General features: G+C 42.7%; 1 protein-coding gene across 5 annotated transcripts in view; it reads left to right on the forward strand.

The window, feature by feature from the left end:
* Window positions 1–16,336, forward strand: part of LOC311490537 (NLR family CARD domain-containing protein 3-like) — a 40,394-nt gene extending 24,058 nt beyond the window's left edge. For 4 of the 5 annotated variants that reach the window (XM_084548072.1, XM_084548076.1, XM_084548074.1 and 1 more), the window contains 3 exons: window positions 6,016–6,189; window positions 14,956–15,129; window positions 15,588–16,336. In XM_084548072.1, coding sequence (XP_084404198.1) covers window positions 6,016–6,189; window positions 14,956–15,129; window positions 15,588–15,606 — 367 coding nt within the window. In that variant the 3' untranslated portion in view covers window positions 15,607–16,336. Of the gene's footprint in view, window positions 1–6,015; window positions 6,190–14,955; window positions 15,130–15,390 lie in introns of all 5 variants that reach the window. The other variant, XM_084548075.1, reaches the window with a different exon arrangement.
* Window positions 16,337–17,927: the final 1,591 nt, after the last annotated feature.

Here is a 17,927-nt window from a genome sequence, read left to right on the forward strand (position 1 = left end):
TTTTTTAAACTGGTGAAAAAAGGAGTCTTGAGCCCTGGATGGGTCTTTGTTTTTTATAGCATACTTTATAGTTTATTTATTTTTTTATTATTTATATATTTTTTTTATTCTCTGTTCAAGTTTGAGTGTGTTCGTTGCTAAATAAAGCCATATAAATGATAAATATTTGATATAGTTTATGTTTTTTACATTAGTAATTCATTTTACACATAGTTTTGCATTATTTTTGGTGATAAATATACTTTAAGCAACAGAAAATCTGAGGAGGCACTTGGGAGCCGAAAGAGCCGGCTCTTTTTAGTGAGCCGAGCCAAAAGAACTGGCTCTCCAAAAAGAGCCGGAATTCCCATCACTAGTACCCTGCTGTTTAACTGGCCAATACGCTCAACCAATTATATTCGGGGATACAATGGTGATTGGCATGCCCCCAGGCCCGTCCCCCTCACTGACAAAAACGCCCACTAAAAGAAATAACTCGCGCGCGAGCAGGGGACAGTTTTCCGCGCGAGGAGAGGAGAGTTTCGCGAGCGAGCAGGGGAAAGTTTTGCGAGCGGACTCTGCGCGCGCGCGAGCTACAAAATAGCGCGCGCGCGAGCTACAAAATAGCGCGCGCGCGAGCTACAAAATAGCGCGCGCGCGAGCTACAAAATAGCGCGCGCGCGAGCTACAAAATAGCGCGCGCGCGAGCTACAAAATAGCGCGCGCGCGAGCTACAAAATAGCGCGCGAGTGCTTGGAAAAGCGCTCGGGGGGCAAAAATGCGCGCGCGGATGTTTGATTTGCGCTCGCGCGAGTCTCATTGCGCGCGCGGATGTTTGATTTGCGCTCGCGCGAGTCTCATTGCGCGCGCACGATTTATGGCAGCGTTCTAATTCCATACAAAACACCCCTGAAACAGAATGAACTCATAGCTATGTCAGTGGATAATAAGACCCTGGAAATGTGGCACCAGAAAGGGACTCATCATGTGGAGGACTGTTATGAGGAGGGGTCCCTGATGTCTTTTGAGGACCTGAGGAGGAAGTATGATCTGTCCAGCAAAAAGGTTTTCTGTTATTTACAGTTAAGATCATTTCTTCAATCTGTTTTGGGATCTGAAATGACTTTACACCTGCTCAGTGTTCTGGAAGAACTGCTTCATGAGGCTAACACACCTGGTCTTATCTCAAAGGTGTACTCTCTCCTGATGGATGGTGCTCCACAACCAGGTTTACATAAATCTAGGGAGAGATGGGAGTCTGACTTGGGTGTGACCATAGGTACGGAGCTCTGGTCTGAACTGTCACTATTAAGTCCAGGTACAGGCTGACCTATTCTAACTTTCTCCATCAATCCTATCTTAAGCCACAGAAATAGCATCAATACAAACCTGAGATATCCAGCTTGTGTTTTAGATGTAGTGTAGAAGAGGACTCATTCCTGCACTGCACTTGGTTATACACAAAACTTAACACATTCTGGTTAATAATACATTCTGGTCTGATTATTCTGACGTCATGACTAAACTTCTAGGAGTGCTTCTCCCATTAGATCCTCAAAGCTGCTTATTAGGAGATACTACAAATATTGATGCACGATTAAGAAAAGCTCCAAAGAAGTTTCTCTCATTGGCCTTGTGTGTTGACAGGAAGTGCATCGTCATCACATAGAAGTCTGAGTCCCAGCTTTCTATAGGAAGATGGCTTTCAGAAATGAATAGCTGTGTTAATAATACTAATAATAATACATTTTATTAAAAAGCGCTTTTCAAGATACTCAGACACTTTACATAAAAAGAACATCAAATTAGCAAAACAATGTGAAATATAACATCAGAAACACAATAAACTGAGCTAAACATTAAAAGCAATTTTAAAAAGGTGTGTTTTTGTCAGAGATTTGAAGGTAGGAAGGTCGGTACAGTCGCGGATGTGTTTGGGGAGAGAGTTCCAGAGGGAGGGGGCAGCTGCAGAGAAGGCTCTGTCGCCCCAGGTTCGATGCTTGGTCTTGAGTGGTGGAGTAAGGAGGTTTGCGTCACATGAACGGAGGCTGCGGGATGGATTGTGGCGATGGAGCAGGTCAGTGAGATAGGAGGGGGCCTGGTTATGGAGGGCTTTGTGTGTAAGGAGGAGGATTTTGAACTGAATACGCTGTGGAACTGGGAGCCAGTGGAGATTCTGGAGGACAGGAGTAGGGCTGCAGCTATCGATTCTTTTTGTAATCGATTAATCGGATAATTTTTTTTTACGTTTTTAAACAACCAAAACAAATAATGCATAACGAAAATTATGTGGCTGTAAAATGATCAAGCATTTGCCTTTTATTTCTCAAAAAACAGAGAACTCCAACATTTGGCTCCAAAACTAAGCCCATTTATTGCAGTTTACCCGTTAAAAGTGCCAGTGCCAATAATTAAATAACAATACAGTTAAGAGAACTCATCAGGTTTCATGCTGTAATCTAGCCCTGACATCAAAGTAAATATCCGTTTTATGTAGATTTCTACACCGCCAGCATTTACCATCAGGCTACTAACAAATAATACATCATTTCTGGGGTGAGCCTATTTGCTATGGTAACCTAGCAACCTGTGTGTCAAATAAACACAAGTTTTGTCTTTTTGTTTATTAACACTTAAATTGTTAAATTAAAATATATAAAATCAACTTGAAGTGCACAAGGCATAATATCTTCTTTTTAACATAATTAATGAAAAACAACTTAAAGTGCAACATAAAAAGGCAAATCTCTCGTTTTCACTCCTGTCAGTGAAACAGCGGCGTGATGTGGCTTCAGATGCGTGGCCATGCTTGATGTGTTTCCACTGTCATATGGCTACACACCGTCTTTATCCACTAACCTCTTTCCTTCATCATTAGATTTGACAGGGAAGCCAGAATGCTCCCATACAGGGGATTTAAATGACGCGGGGCGTTCAAGCTCCTCCCTTCCTCCGCTCGCCGTGACCACGCTGTGTGTGTGTGTGTGGACTGAATAAATCAATCCGCGGATCACTTGTGTTCCGAACCGAAGATGTTGATCTGAACGGATCACGGACCAGTGATGATCCGTTGCACCACTAGAATGTAATGATCCCAAACTTTAGACATTTTTTGCCGTTTATGGGCGTCTTTACTCTCCGCCATCGCGCCAACTAAATTCAAAAGTATCACGCGGTAGTGGTGTGCTTCGCGTAGGTGCTTCCAAAACAACGGTCCGTGCGGAAAAATCAGATCCCTGCGCGTATAGTGCGCGTCATAGGAATTTAACGAGGCTTCGAGGCAGAGTTTTTGCCTCGAGCAATTTTTGTAATCGAGTTAATCGAGTAACTCGACGAATCGTTTCAGCCCTAGAAAAGAGTGACATGATCACAGGAGCGGGTGTGGGTGAGCAGACGTGCAGCAGAATTTTGAATGTACTGAAGTTGTTCCACTTGAACAAATGACATGTAGACTAAGGAAAGACTAGAATACTTTAACAGAGATGTGACGACCTTATTTGGCAAATATGTGGACACAGTGTCGTCCTCTATGATGGACAGGTTGTAGATTTACAAGCTCTTTGCTGTAAGTGTGTATTGTTGTCTGCCTCTCCACCGTTTTATCATTTTTATTTATTTATTTATTACTATTATTATTTCTCTCTCTCTCTCTCAGTTTGTTGGTGGGTGGGTTGGGGGAGGGGTTTGGAGTTGTATGATTGTGATGTCATGTAGATTTTGAAAATAAGATATTCTAAAAAACAAAAAAGAACAAATGAAAAGAAATAATTTTTCAGACAGAGTGTTCAGAAACTACAATATAATTATAAACTAAATCTCTCCCTTCATTGAACTTCTTTCTGGATTTTTCTCTTAAAGGAACCGTATGTAGGATTGTGGCCAAAACAGGTACTGCAATCACTTTCAAAATCCTGTAGAACGGTGTATCCCCTCCCCGTCCCTCCTGACTCCAGGTTGCCAGTCATAAGTAGGCTAACAAATAACCAACACATTTGCCACAGCGAGTATAACGCGGGGCAAATTACGCCATGTCGGCGTTCAATATCACCAACGGCTATCACAAGGTTGTTTTCAGTCCCATCAGAAAAGATTGAGAGCAACTAAATAACATTAGCAATGGTCATACAGGTCAACTTGCAGCATGTGTAGTCCACAATATACGCCAAGAACCAATGAGGAATCATTGTTACCGACGTAACGTTAGGCTACTCAATACGTCTCAGTTACGTTTCACGTTGCCATAATCGTCGTGCTAATGTTGTTTTCCTCAGCGTTTCAGCATAACGACAGAGAAACGGGCTCATAATGCATCGCTAATGTTAGCAACGATGACTCGACGTTTTTATTTCCCAAACAATTCCTTACCTTTTCTATCCGATGACCCACCTCCTCTGGATGCGCTAACGTAACGTTGGTAGATGCAGCTGTGGTGACTAGAGCAGAGCTGGCAACCCGGATGACGAAACTCTACTGACTTGGTGATTGGTAGATAGCTGGAGGGTGGAGCCTCAGGCCAAAACACAACATGACAACATCAACATCAGCTGAGGGCTGCAACTCTCACTTTTACATGACAATATCCTGGCCGGACCACTGTTGTCAGTGATAGAAGGATTTGAAATGAACATGATTTCTTCATGTCTAGTGACATATCAGGGACATTTTAGGATTCATTGAAATACATTTCTTACATACGGTTTCTTTAAATAAACAAAGTGTACAAAATGATCAGTCCACAACAAATATTATAAAAATGTCAAACAAATGATTGTGTTCTAGTAGCATGTATGTTTAGGAAGTACAATACAAAACTAAGACAACATTTGTCTCCTTTAGTTCTTCTCTTCTTTTCGGGGGTCTGTCGGGGCCAGGGGCCGGGGGATTTTTCTCCTCCTCTCTCCGTTTCTGTAGCTCTGCGTTTTCTTGTCCATGATTTTTCATCTGCTTTTACAAGTTTGTTGTGTTACCACTGTATCTTCCAGCCTTTTTCCAAATAGTCCAACTTGCTGTCGCTCCTCTTCCTCTCTGCCGTTCTCCTGCTCCGTCTCTGTGCTGTGTGTAATGCTCTGCTGCTGGCCGGGCCTGGCAGGTAGTGGTGGGCGGAGCTTGGTTACCTGGCGCCGCTGAGTCACGTGACGGTACAACAAACACAGGAGAGGAGGAGGAGGAGCAGAGTGAGCCTGCTCTGCTCTGGGACAGCAGCAGCATTTAGACAAACACAGTCAGGTTACAGCCTCTTTAATGAAACAAGAGAGAAACTGAAAGTGAAGGATCCATCTCATTACATTGGTATCCATCAATATTGATAGCAACGTTGCTATCAATATTGATGGATACCTGGATGGATCCACCCACCACTACTGTGTATGCACACCAAGCTGAGCCACCTGCTCTGCTCTTTAACATCCTCACATGGATCCTCTTGTTTTATCTCTTCCTGAGCCTATGCTCTTTGTTATTGATGTTGTGGCTCGTGTGGAACTTTATTACAGTTTCATTCAAATGACTGGCGTTGTCATTTTATCTCCATAACCGCTGTGCTATGATGACGGGTTGTGTTAGCTCCACGCTCATTTAAAGTTGCTGCAATTTTAGTTGAAGGCGTCTGAAAATCTTCTAACATTTCCTCCAACTGATCTGCTTTCTGCCTCTGATCCTGAGCCTGTCATCATCCTCTTTGCTCTTTAAAGTGGAAGCTTGTGCTAAATTTGTTCCATTCTATTGAAAATGTTAGTGTTTGACTTTAATTCAAATGTGAGAGCTCATTGTTGTGATGCTGATTATTTTGTTCTATGTGTGTTCTGGTCATTTGAGCAGATTAAACATGCTGCCTTTAATATGACTATAAAAAAGATGGTTGTGTTTTTAAAGGTGTGGGGGATTGGGGGGGTGTCAACCTGGTTGGGACATAGAAGGGGGGGCACAGCCAAAAAAGTTTGGGAAACGCTGCAGTAATGTTGAGCTGCACATTTAAAAGCTGAACACATCTGATTGAATTATTCATCATTTAATCTACATCTTTTATTCTTTATTCAGATTGAGGGGCTGCAGTTTGTCAGAGATCAGCTGTGATTCTCTGGTCTCAGCTCTGAAGTCCAACCCCTCCCATCTGAAACATCTGGACCTGAGTTACAACGACCTGAAGGATTCAGGAGTGAAGCAGCTGTGTGGTTTTCTGGAGAGTCCAGACTGTAGACTGGAGAAACTAGAGTAAGTTCACTGTCTGTTACTGTTGTAGATCTGATATGTTTAATCACCAACTGAATCTAATTCATGTTCATCCAGAACTTTCCTCCATAAATCTGTAAATGTCCTTTAGTTCAAGACGAGTGTTTGTATCAGAAACTGTAGAAAATGTCCACTGTTAGTTGTTAAAGTCAATGAAGCTTAAAGGCTGTTAGGACACAGTAATGTTGAGCTGCTGACTGGAGTAGAGATGTGCAAAGATGTCCTCTTTGACGCGCTGCCACAATGTTGGTTACTTGCATTTGTGCATCACGTATGATCTGTACATTGATGAATGAAAATGTTTCCTGTTGACATTTACAAATTCATGCGATGGAGCTTTTATATCAATGTGTGTCCAGTCCATAGCTCTGATTACATTCAGAGAACCGGCTCTTTAATGGTGACCTGTTCAGATGCATTGTGGGTATTTGATATACCCAGAGGTGGACAGAGTACAATCCACTCTACAATCCACAGGCTCACTCTTTCTCTTGCAGACAGCTTCTCTCTCTCTCTCTCTCTCTCTCTCTCTCTCTCTCTCTCTCTCTCTCTCTCTCTCTCTCTCTCTCTCTCTCTCTCTCTCTCTCTCTCTGCTCATACAATTACGTTTAAAATGTTCATCAGCAATTTAAAAAACACTAAGGTAGCTAACGTCAGTAGCTACTTTACATACCGCGACGTGCTTTTTCAGGTTGGAAGACGAGTTCTTGGCCGTGATATATTTTGTTCGTGGTAAACACAACAAACATTTAAACTAAAACGAATCAGTTTTTGTGGCAAAAATCTCAAACATGGGTTTGAGATAAGGCCCAAAATAGTATCCCCCCAAAATAATACTCAAGTAAAGTACAGATACTCAAAAACTGTACTAAAGTACAGTACTCAGGTAGATTTATTTCGTTACTGTCCACCACTGGATGTACCTGCCAGCCATGAGGATAACTCCGCCCCACACGGCTGGCATGGCTCTGCTCAGGGTCGACCGGTCAGACTAATAGTTTTCACATTGATGACAGTTTCCCAGCATCACCTCTAAGTGTCTCCAGAGGATCAACAGCTGTAGAAGCCAGCGTAGCCAGACATGACGTTGGTGAAGGAACGGACAAGTTCACGGACATTTACCTCTGATACATCTGAACTTTTCTTTGAGCGAGTACGTACGCAACGTTTTTGTACGTACGCAACCTTCATATATGAGGCCCCAGGTCATGACACGACCCGCGGGCCGTATACGGCCCTTTGTCTGACTCTGACCATCCCACGTAAAGCGTGTTTGTTCTCATTTGTTCTCAACAGATCATCCCAGAACTTTTTTTGCGCGGTGTCCTACGTTAGCATGCTAATGCTAATACCATGTTCAACATGCTGCTGTTATTTAGCTAACGGTCACTTTCAGTGTGTCTGTATGCTAGCATGTATGCTAACAGACTGGGGCTGTATTCCTAAAGGTTCTTAGCGCAATGAGTTGCTCCTTGTGGCCAAACTCTAAGAAAATTCTTAGAATCATGATGTTCCCTCAGAGTAGATCCTGGTGAAGATAAAAGGTATTCCTAAATAATCTCAGCTCTTCAGAGAGCTCCTAAGGTGAGATCTGTTCAGAGCAGGGAGGAGGACTTTGACGAGGTTTAGGAGTTTCTGACGAGGAGGAGAATATATCTGAGAGAAGAGGAGGAGAGATATTCTCCAAACACTGAATGACAATCAAGCTTTTTTACAATCGCAGTATCACCGGAAATGAAAGTCATCACAACACTGAGGTATTTAGCAACAGGACAAATGCAACAATGCAGCAGTGATGACTTGGAGCCAAATCTACGTCTTAAACACTTTTATTATTTTGATGACCAGCAGGTGAATGAATGGAAGCAGATTAATAGAACTATCAGCATGTGAATACTGTGGTAGTGGGCCTGAGTTTAATCACACATTTTATAAGATCATTTTTAAAGTGTAGCTTACTATTTATTTATTTTTATTCAGATTCAGAAAACTTTATTTGTCCCCGGGGGCAATTTAAGGCACAAAGTGAGCAGCTTAATGTGAAAGTAAAGACATTTAAGGAGCAAAAAAAATAAAAAAAAACAGAAACAGAACAAGATATAAAATACAAAGTATATAGAAGTTACCATGCCATAAATGTTATGACTGTCCAAAATGTCCATGGAGAATGTAAACAGACTGTAGAAGTAAAGTGACTAAAGTGCAAATGTAAATAGTAAACAATAGTTACAGGGAATATGTATTTACAAGTTATAGCTGAGGTAGAATGGGTAATAAATAAACCAAGAGTCTCTGATATGTGAGTATGGGGGGGTGACTGTACTATGGCTGTGTTTAAGCTGGAGGAGAGAGAGAGAGAGAGAGGGAGAGAGAGGGAGAGAGAGAGAGAGGGAGAGAGAGGGAGAGGGAGGGAGAGGGAGGGAGAGGGAGAGGGAGAGAAAAGAAAGTGGAGGATGAGAGAGAGGAGAGAGAAGAAAGTGGAGGATGAGAGAGAGGAGAGAGAAGAAAGAAGGAGGACATGTGTTTGGTGCATCGTCCCCCAGCAGCCTAGGCCTATAGCAGCATAACTAAGGGATGGTTTAGTCCAGCCCTAACTATAAGCCTGATCAAAAAGGAACGTCTTAAGCCTGACCTTAAAAATAGAGAGAGTGTCTGCCTCCTGAACCCAAACTGGGAGCTGGTTCCACAGGAGAGGAGCCTGATAGCTGAAAGCTCTACCTCCCATTCTACTTGTTGTGTGTAGTGATTCTGTCCTCTGGGGACATGTCTGCAGTGTGTTAGTGTTCATGTATGTGTGTGTGCAGCTGCAGTCCACCTGTATTTGAACTGATTTAAGAATTCGTCATTAAATGAGGTTCATCTTTTCTGCTTGTTAACATTCAGTTAATGATGAGTGACACAGCTATAGCACGTGGGGACAGGGGGCGGCTTGTTTACATTTTCAACCAATGAGAAATCAGAGAAGTGAGTGACACCGCTTTTAGCCAATCACTTTTAACCAATCTTCTTTTTTTTAACTGAAAGTCTTACACCATTGGACGATATGCAGCGTTGCGTTCAGGTGCAACTCCAAAAAGGAGGACAAATAAGCTTGAGGCTGCGCCGGACAAGACATTTAAATCCCGGACTGTCCGGCCTAAATCCGGACGTATGGCCCCCCTATCAGGTAGACCGGTCTCAGGGAAACAGCCAGGAGCTCCATGTCTGCGGTCACAGTCTCTCTCTCTCCTCGATGGTGGAGCACCAGCTGTTGTTTACACACAGACACACACCGCCGCCATGTTGGTTCCTGGTGCGTTCACTGTCCAGATCCAGCCGGAGTGGTGGGGCAAAGCCGTCGATGTGCAGCGTGTCATCAGTGTCGTTCTTATTGAACCACAAGAACAGAATCAGTTGTGTGTTGATGCAGGTGGTTGACGCTGGCCTGCAGCTCGTTGATCTGGTTGGTTACATGTCTCCTGGTTGAGCCTGGCTTTAACACCACCCTTCTGTTACCTTTCTGTTGGTGGAGTCATGGAGGTTGGATGAGTTCACGGAGTATTTCCTCTGGAAAGTTATGTGTTGTAAAGTTGATGTAAAGTATTATTTATAATTCCACAGTCTTCATAGAGATTAGATTCTATTATTATTCTATTGATGTGACGCTCCATTCCAGGGGGGTATTGCACAAAACTAGGATAAGGGATTGAGCCGGGATATGTTGGTTATCCTGGCTCAATTTATCCGTGATCCGGTTGCACAAAAGCGGGATAGGGAGCAGTAGGATATGTTGTAACCCAGATTTCTAACAGTCCTCCTCCAGACTCTCGGGGCTGTGGGTGTAATGCGGGTTACAGTTCAACTCTTCTGGAAATCGGCACCAACACGGCAGGACAGTCCGTAACCAAAACTTTATTAATCCGTTCTTCTTTCCACTCGCACCCCTAGAGCGTCACCCCCTTAATTGTCCCCCCATAAACAACTGACAGGTAGGAACCAAAATTACAATCTAACGATGTCAGATAACGGAAAGTGATAACATGTAAATAAAGTGCAGGACCAGATAAATAATTAATTATGAAATCACTTAATCCTGTGAAGTCCGAAAATAATATTGCACAACTAAATATACAACATAAAGTACTAAAATAAAAATGGTTCCTTAAAATAATCCAAAAGTAATGTGTGCAAGAACTAAGGTTACAATGTTCTGGTATAAGTTACCGTGGAGATTTATTCTGTGGAGCTAGCCTGCTCCAGACCAGGCTCAGTTCCAGGATCTATTTAATCTCATCCCTCATCTCAGTCAGCAGTCACCACAAATGGAAACCAATAGTTATTCCACTGCCCACTACACATTGTTATCACATACAATTACACCCACTGTTATTATTTAAACATTTGTGATCATTAATTTCAATCATTTCGGATAAATGATGATTTTAGATGATGTTGCAATCATTACATAATTTAGTTTCCCATAGGGCTATATATAAAATCACAGACTATTAGGGCCACAGAGCAAGCCAAAAAAAACAAACCAAACAGACTCTGACAATAAAGTCAAATATTGTAACCCGCTGTTTTAGGGGACAGTTGTTAAAATGAGGGCTGTGGAGCATTTCACAGAATTGTACTTCAATATAAGCTTCACAAACAAGGACATACTTAATCTTTTGCCACAACAGCATCACATTGTCGTAATTGTCAGGACTGTAACAAGAATATGCATTTTTTCTGCAGAAAGAACCAGGGTCATAAATTCATGGCTTTTTCTTCTTCCTCAGTGTGGCCCTAATACTTCGTGGTATAAAATACACATCCCATTTAAATATAAGCACACATCAAAGTGGAACATCATGTTCTTTCATTGAATAAGGATAAAACAAAACATGTAAACCATCAGCTCCTTTCAAAATTGAAGTCACACAGTGACTCTACAAGATGGAAAGCACAGAATAAAAGCATATTATACAACACAAGGAGAAATACACATTCAGAGGTCTGTAGAATACACCCCACATGTCTGTACACTGAAATAAATGCAGGACAAATCCATACACATGAAATGAACAGACAAATGAATGGATGCAGTAGCCTCCCTGCAAGCTAGTACACACACAGTATACAACACAAACACCATAAGAGGCCAAATCAATTTATAAGTAAGTATAGGCTAAGTATATATACTCTTTTGATCCCGTGAGGGGAAATTTGATCAATATGCCTCATCAGGGACCAATTCCCTGTGGTTTTGCTGTCGTACTTTAACAGAATGTCGCATCTCTTGCATTTCACATAACCCACTGGCTCATTGTTCTCGTTATGCACATGCTCAAAACTTTTCCACACCTCAGACTTTTTCTTTTCCGGTGCAACCAAAACATAATCGCCAGAGGCCAGCCTCCGTTTCACCTCCTCAGCATCCATTTTCGAATCTTTCTCGTGCAAATCGAAACGCATCACCTGACCACTCACTTACCGCGCAAGCCCGAGCCCGGCCCGAGCCCGTGTGAAATGCTAAAAATGAAGACCCGTCGGGTCCCGTCGGGTTCGGGCAAAGATTTACAGCTCTACAGTCAAGGGTCTACATCTATGCGGTTACCAAAATGGAGTTAGCATACCACCGATTACTTCATCCCTACGGTACCGTCTAAGAGCTGTTAGCGCTAGCAGTCCCGTTCCGACTACGGTACAACACGTGTCGGCAGCCGAAACTTTTGTTGTTGTTTTAGTTACCATTTATAGTCAATACTGTTCTGAAAAAAGTACTTAAAGTTAATTAAACTTGAATGAAAATTAAATGCTATTGAATATGGCTTTATTATCACTTTAAAAAATTAAAGTGACGGGTAAAAATAGATTATGACGGGATTTTTATGACCCTGTCAGTCAAAATGACCGACAACAAAAAAGTCTAGCGCAGCCTCTGATGGACAGATATATACACACAGACACTTGACCATGGCATATTATTTGCAGGTAATAATTAATTTGTTTTAAAAAAAAGTTTTTTAGACCAATTAGGTGAAATTGGATAATTTCCCACGGCACACCTGACGATCTCTCACGGCACAGTAGTGTGCCACGGCACACTGGTTGAAAAACACTGGTCTAGTTAATGTATTTCATGTATGAGTGGAACATATTTAGTCTTGTTGATCTGACATTAAACCGCACTGAAAAACAAGGAGATGAGGCAGCCAGTACTTCTGCCTCATGGAAGAGGGCGCTAGTGAGCCACTGCTTCATGCTGTTGCTCTTCTTCTACTCTGAGTCAACTCTACTGTCCAGGTCCATTTATTGCAGGGGTGGCCAACCAGTCAGAGGCTAAGAGCCACAACTTTTACTGTGTTACTGCAAAGAGACAGATTTACTGTAACTGTCACACATCAACATGATGACAAACATTGACTCCCACAGAAGTTAGACCACTGTCACTGTTTGCATTTTTTCCTGCCATTTTGAGAGCAAACTTGGTAGGCCTCCACCAGGGATGGGCAACCTAAATAATGGAGGGGCCACAGTTTCTCATCGACACTACCACAGGGCCACATAAGACTGCGCACCTAACCAGATATGATAAAACTGCCATTTTAAATATGTGTGTGTGTGTTTATTGAAGCGAACAAAAAATAACCACTTACTGTGATATTTTATTAATTTGTGCATTTTTACACTAATAAAGAGTTCAACATTTTCCCTGTATACCCACTCTACCTCACCACTACCAGCAGTGGCCACTGGTAAAAACCCGCTGTTGTTTGTGTACTTTTAATTTAAGGTCCGCTACCATAGCAGCCCTTGCAGCTTCAGTATACTTCTCATATTTATCTTTGTGCAACGTGTTGTAGCGGCGACTTAGATTGAAATCTTTCATGTCAGATAACGTCTCTAAGCAGAATAAGCACATAGGTTTGCCTTTACATTCTGTGAACAGATAACCTTCTTCCCATTTTACCTGAAAGACACGATTTTCTCGATCAAGTTTTCTCTCTCCTCCGCTCTTAGCCATAGCTCAACGTCTCTTCTTCACTGGTGGAGAAGACCCGGTGGAAGCGTGGACGAGGTGGCGTCTGCATTAGAGGCGCCATCTAGTGGCCAACTGTGTCATTACAACTGATTCAGTGCCGCAGAGGACATATTTTATAATTATCAGAAATGAATCCAAGGGCCACGTTGATTGACGGCCCCCGGGAACGTAAGAGTCACATGCGGCTCGGGAGCTGCGGGTTGGCCAGGCCTGATTTATTGGATCTATTCTTTGTGTGAAAGATAAAAATAGAAGATTGTAAATCTAAACCTTCAGTCAAAACAGGAAGTGGTAAATGATGGAAGGTATTCTGTTAAACAGTCTGAATTAAAAATGGATCAGATCATCAGAAGATTTAACAACTCAATATTATAATTTGATTAAGGTGATGATTTAGTTTCAATTCTAATCCATATTTCCATTTGTCTTTATTTTTTCTCACTGGCTACTCTCATGTTGAATGAATGAACTGTGGAGTTGTGACGGCCAACGCTCTCTCCGTCTCATTCTGTCTCTTAACTGCTATAGATTGACATTGGTCCTTTGTCCAGATATGAACCTTATACCTGTGTAAAGAATCCTCACTGAGATATGAAACGTAACCAGTTAGTGTGAAAGCAGCCAACTGATGGAGAATTGAAGCTGTTTCATTGGGTTCATGATTGTAAATGTAGAGGCAGGGATGTGTTTGTCACTGGTCACCAGGGGCAGTGGGTGTGACTGGGGTTGAATGATTGCCTCATGAATATCACCTGCACCTACCTGTCAATCTGATCTGTCTGATACAGAGAGAGGGGGAGGTAGGGGAGGGGTTTTACTGTTGACCTCTTCAGCTATTGTTCATCATAGTTTAGTCCTGCAAGTCCATCTGCATAATAATATAACAAGAAGTATGTGTTATCAGAAGGATCAAAATAAAGGCCCTTAAATAGCAGTAATGGTTTCATGTTTCCTCCTTGGACTCAGCGTGTCAGACAGAGCTCCACTTTCTCCTCTCAGTGACTAACTTAGTCCTGATAGTCACACTACAGTAAATCTGAGCCACCAACCTCAGCGTACGTTACTGGTGCACACCAAGCTGAGCCACCTGCTCTGCTCTTTAACATCCTCAGATGGATCCTCTTGTTTTATCTCTTCCTGAGCCTATGCTCTTTGTTATTGATGTTGTGGCTCGTGTGGAACTTTATTACAGTTTCATTCAAATGACTGGCGTTGTCATTTTATCTCCATAAGCGCTGTGCTATGATGACGGGTTGTGTTAGCTCCACGCTCATTTAAAGTTGCTGCAATTTTAGTTGAAGGCGTCTGAAAATCTTCTAACATTTCCTCCAACTGATCTGCTTTCTGCCTCTGATCCTGAGCCTGTCATCATCCTCTTTGCTCTTTAAAGTGGAAGCTTGTGCTAAATTTGTTCCATTCTATTGAAAATGTTAGTGTTTGACTTTAATTCAAATGTGAGAGCTCATTGTTGTGATGCTGATTATTTTGTTCTATGTGTGTTCTGGTCATTTGAGCAGATTAAACATGCTGCCTTTAATATGGCTATAAAAAAGATGCTTGTGTTTTTAAAGGTGTGGGGGATTGGGGGGGTGTCAACCTGGTTGGGACATAGAAGGGGGGGCACAGCCAAAAAAGTTTGGGAAACGCTGCAGTAATGTTGAGCTGCACATTTAAAACCTGAACACATCTGATTGAATTATTCATCATTTAATCTACATCTTTTATTCTTTATTCAGATTGAGTTGCTGCAGTTTGTCAGAGATCAGCTGTGATTCTCTGGTCTCAGCTCTGAAGTCCAACCCCTCCCATCTGAAACATCTGGACCTGAGTGTCAACAACCTGAAGGATTCAGATGTGAAGCAGCTTCTTGATCTTAAGAAGAGTCCAGACTATAAACTGGAGACTCTGGAGTGAGTAGAGGGTTCCAGTCAGTCCATGCTGCTTCCATCAGTATTGTCCTAAACACAGTTAGTATCAAAGATCCAGTGTTTCCTGTAAACCTGCAGCTTCTCAGTGAAGCTGTGAGAGGAGAATGGAGACAGGCTTCAGGATTGGACAGAAAGACAGAGAGAGAGACAACAGTCAGCCAATCAGATGAGCCAGAAGCTTGTTGTGATCATGTGTTTGAGTTGATGTGAAGACGACTGTTGTTGTTGTGTTGATGTGTCCAGGAAATAAAGCTGGATTCCAGCTGACAGCCTTCCAAGATGTATAGAGACAGTGGTGGTCATTCATCAGATCTGATCAACAGCTGATCACAGCTCTGAGATCAGTCTGACTGAAGCCTGCACATCACAGAACCAGCATTACATTTAGTAACCATGAGCAGAGTCATCACCTCCTCTCTTCTTTCTCCTCCTCTCTACAGGTGGAGGTGGTCACAGTGAACAGGACGGTGTGTGAGGTGAGAGGATGAGCTGTGTCTGAATCAGAAGAGACTTTATTGTCAAGTATGTTTGTTCATACAACTGTTGACCATGTGAGTGGTCCTGGACTGGATGGATCTCAGCCGTCTGTTAAATAGTCTGTGTCCAGGGTGAGAGGGATCAGACACAATCTGAGCTGCTTCAGAGTCCTGGAAGCGTCCAGCTGGTCTAGAGACGTCAGACTGCAGCCAATCACCTTCTCTGCAGAGAGTCTGCTCTTGTCCTCAGCAGAGGCTGCAGCAGACCAGGTGCTGATGGACTCAATGATGGCAGTGGACAAGTGTCACCATGACAACCACATGACAACAACAACAACAGCTCCTATTGGCTGCTCCCGTCATCACTTCCTGTTCAAGCCCAGAGTTGGTCCATTCTCTTCCTGGTTGATGGTTGATGCTTGTAAATCTGGTTCAGGACTTGTAAATGTCTTATGGTGATGTCATTGTGTTTTATGATATGTAGAAATGTTTTCTAAAATGTAAATGTGTCTCCAGCTGTAAAAGTGTTTGACATGTTGTAATGTTGGTTGTCACCTCCAGGCCACCGTAGATGATGAAGCTGGAAGCTTCCAGTAACCCCCCTTGGGTCTCAGCCTCTTCCTGCTCTGCACATTATATTGTTATGTTTGCCTCTTGTTATTTTTAAACTGTAAATGATTTGTAAATGAACAAAGAATAAATAACTAAATGTTTCCTGACGTCCTTCCATTCAAACCAAATCCTCCTCTAATGATGTTGTGGCGCCGCCCAGCTGCTTGGGATGAAGTGAAGTTTGATTGTTGGGACAAGACGTGAAACACTAGGACAAGTTCCAGCATGAAGAAGCAGCTTCACTGTAGATCCAAACAAGATGAGGTTCTACTGCAGCTGATGCACGGTTCATGGCTGAACTATGACGGTGGCAGTCGTCCCAGTTAGGGCTTGAATCCATAGACTGTAGAAAACATGGAGCACACGTCTCCACTTCCTCTCATTGGTCAAACTGATGCTAGTGTCCCAGGGCTACATGCGGCGCCATCTGGTGACTTCTGATCCAGAGTCAGATCAGTTCTGTCTGAGAGTGGATCCATGTTATTGATGCCCCGCCCACTCTCCCTCTAGACTCACTGGTGATTGGTTAATGCTGCTCTGCTCCACCTCCACCAGTTACTGAGACATGTTGAATTATACACTGAACTTCTTTATTATTGTAAATCAAGCTCCTCCCACAGAGCTAACGTTGGAGAATTGTTGGAGCTAGACGCTAGCTAATTCCATTCATTCACTGACAATCTCACAGAAACTAAAGTTGAACTTTAAATCTGTCCTTTAGTTCACAGTAGAGATGTTATGATGGAAGCAGACGCTGGAAACAGTGTCGAGCGTTCAGAGCAGAAGTATCGCGACAAGATGTTTGGATGCTTCATCAGCTGAAAGATCACATGACTCCCCAGATGAAGCTTCATGACGTCACACGCGTATCGGCCGTCATCAGTGACGTGTCACGGGATTGTTAAACTCCCAATGATTATAAATGAGGACAGTCCCTCAGATGGTTGTGGGTTTTTGAGAGGAGGAGAGTTTTGCCTCTGTTACGTAGTTTCATTGATTTAGAAGGAGGGAGAGTGAAGTTTAAGGTCAGATTAGACCAATCTGACCAATGAGGACATGTTTAGTCTCACGTGGTCATTCCATCTCTGGTTATCTAGGTGGTGTCCAGCAAACCACGTGGCCTTCACTGACAACTGGAACACTTTCTGGGGAAAGCCTGGTCTGATTAGGAGAGATGGCATCCACCCCACTTTAGCGGCTGCTGCTCTCATCTCTAGGAATATGGACCATTTTATTAACCCCCCACCCGTAACCATGACAACCCAGAGTTCAGACCAGGAGGAGGAGTTGTAGTCTTCCACACTTCTCTGCTGCTTCTCTAGGACTGTCTCACACCCTAAACTCTCTAAACTCTATAGATGTTCTGTCTGCTCCCAGATTATTTAAACCAAAGAACAACAACAGAGGAGTTTCTCATAGGAACCTGATACAAATCAGAACAAGTTCATTGGTAGAACAGAAGAAGAGGAAAATGAAATGTGGTCTTTTAAATGTCAGATCTCTCTCATCTAAATGTCTTTTAGTGAATGATCTGATAACTGATCATCAGATTGATCTATTTAGTTTGACTGAGACGTGGCTACAGGATGATATCTACTACTAGTCATGTTATTCTCTTCTATTACTGTAGACAATGTTTACTGCTGTGTGTCTTTCTTCTGTCTGTACCCGGCTGGCCTCAGGCAGATGGTT

The sequence above is a fragment of the Chelon labrosus genome, assembly GCF_963514085.1.
Source record: "Chelon labrosus genome assembly, chromosome: 7".
Lineage (NCBI taxonomy): Eukaryota > Metazoa > Chordata > Actinopteri > Mugiliformes > Mugilidae > Chelon > Chelon labrosus.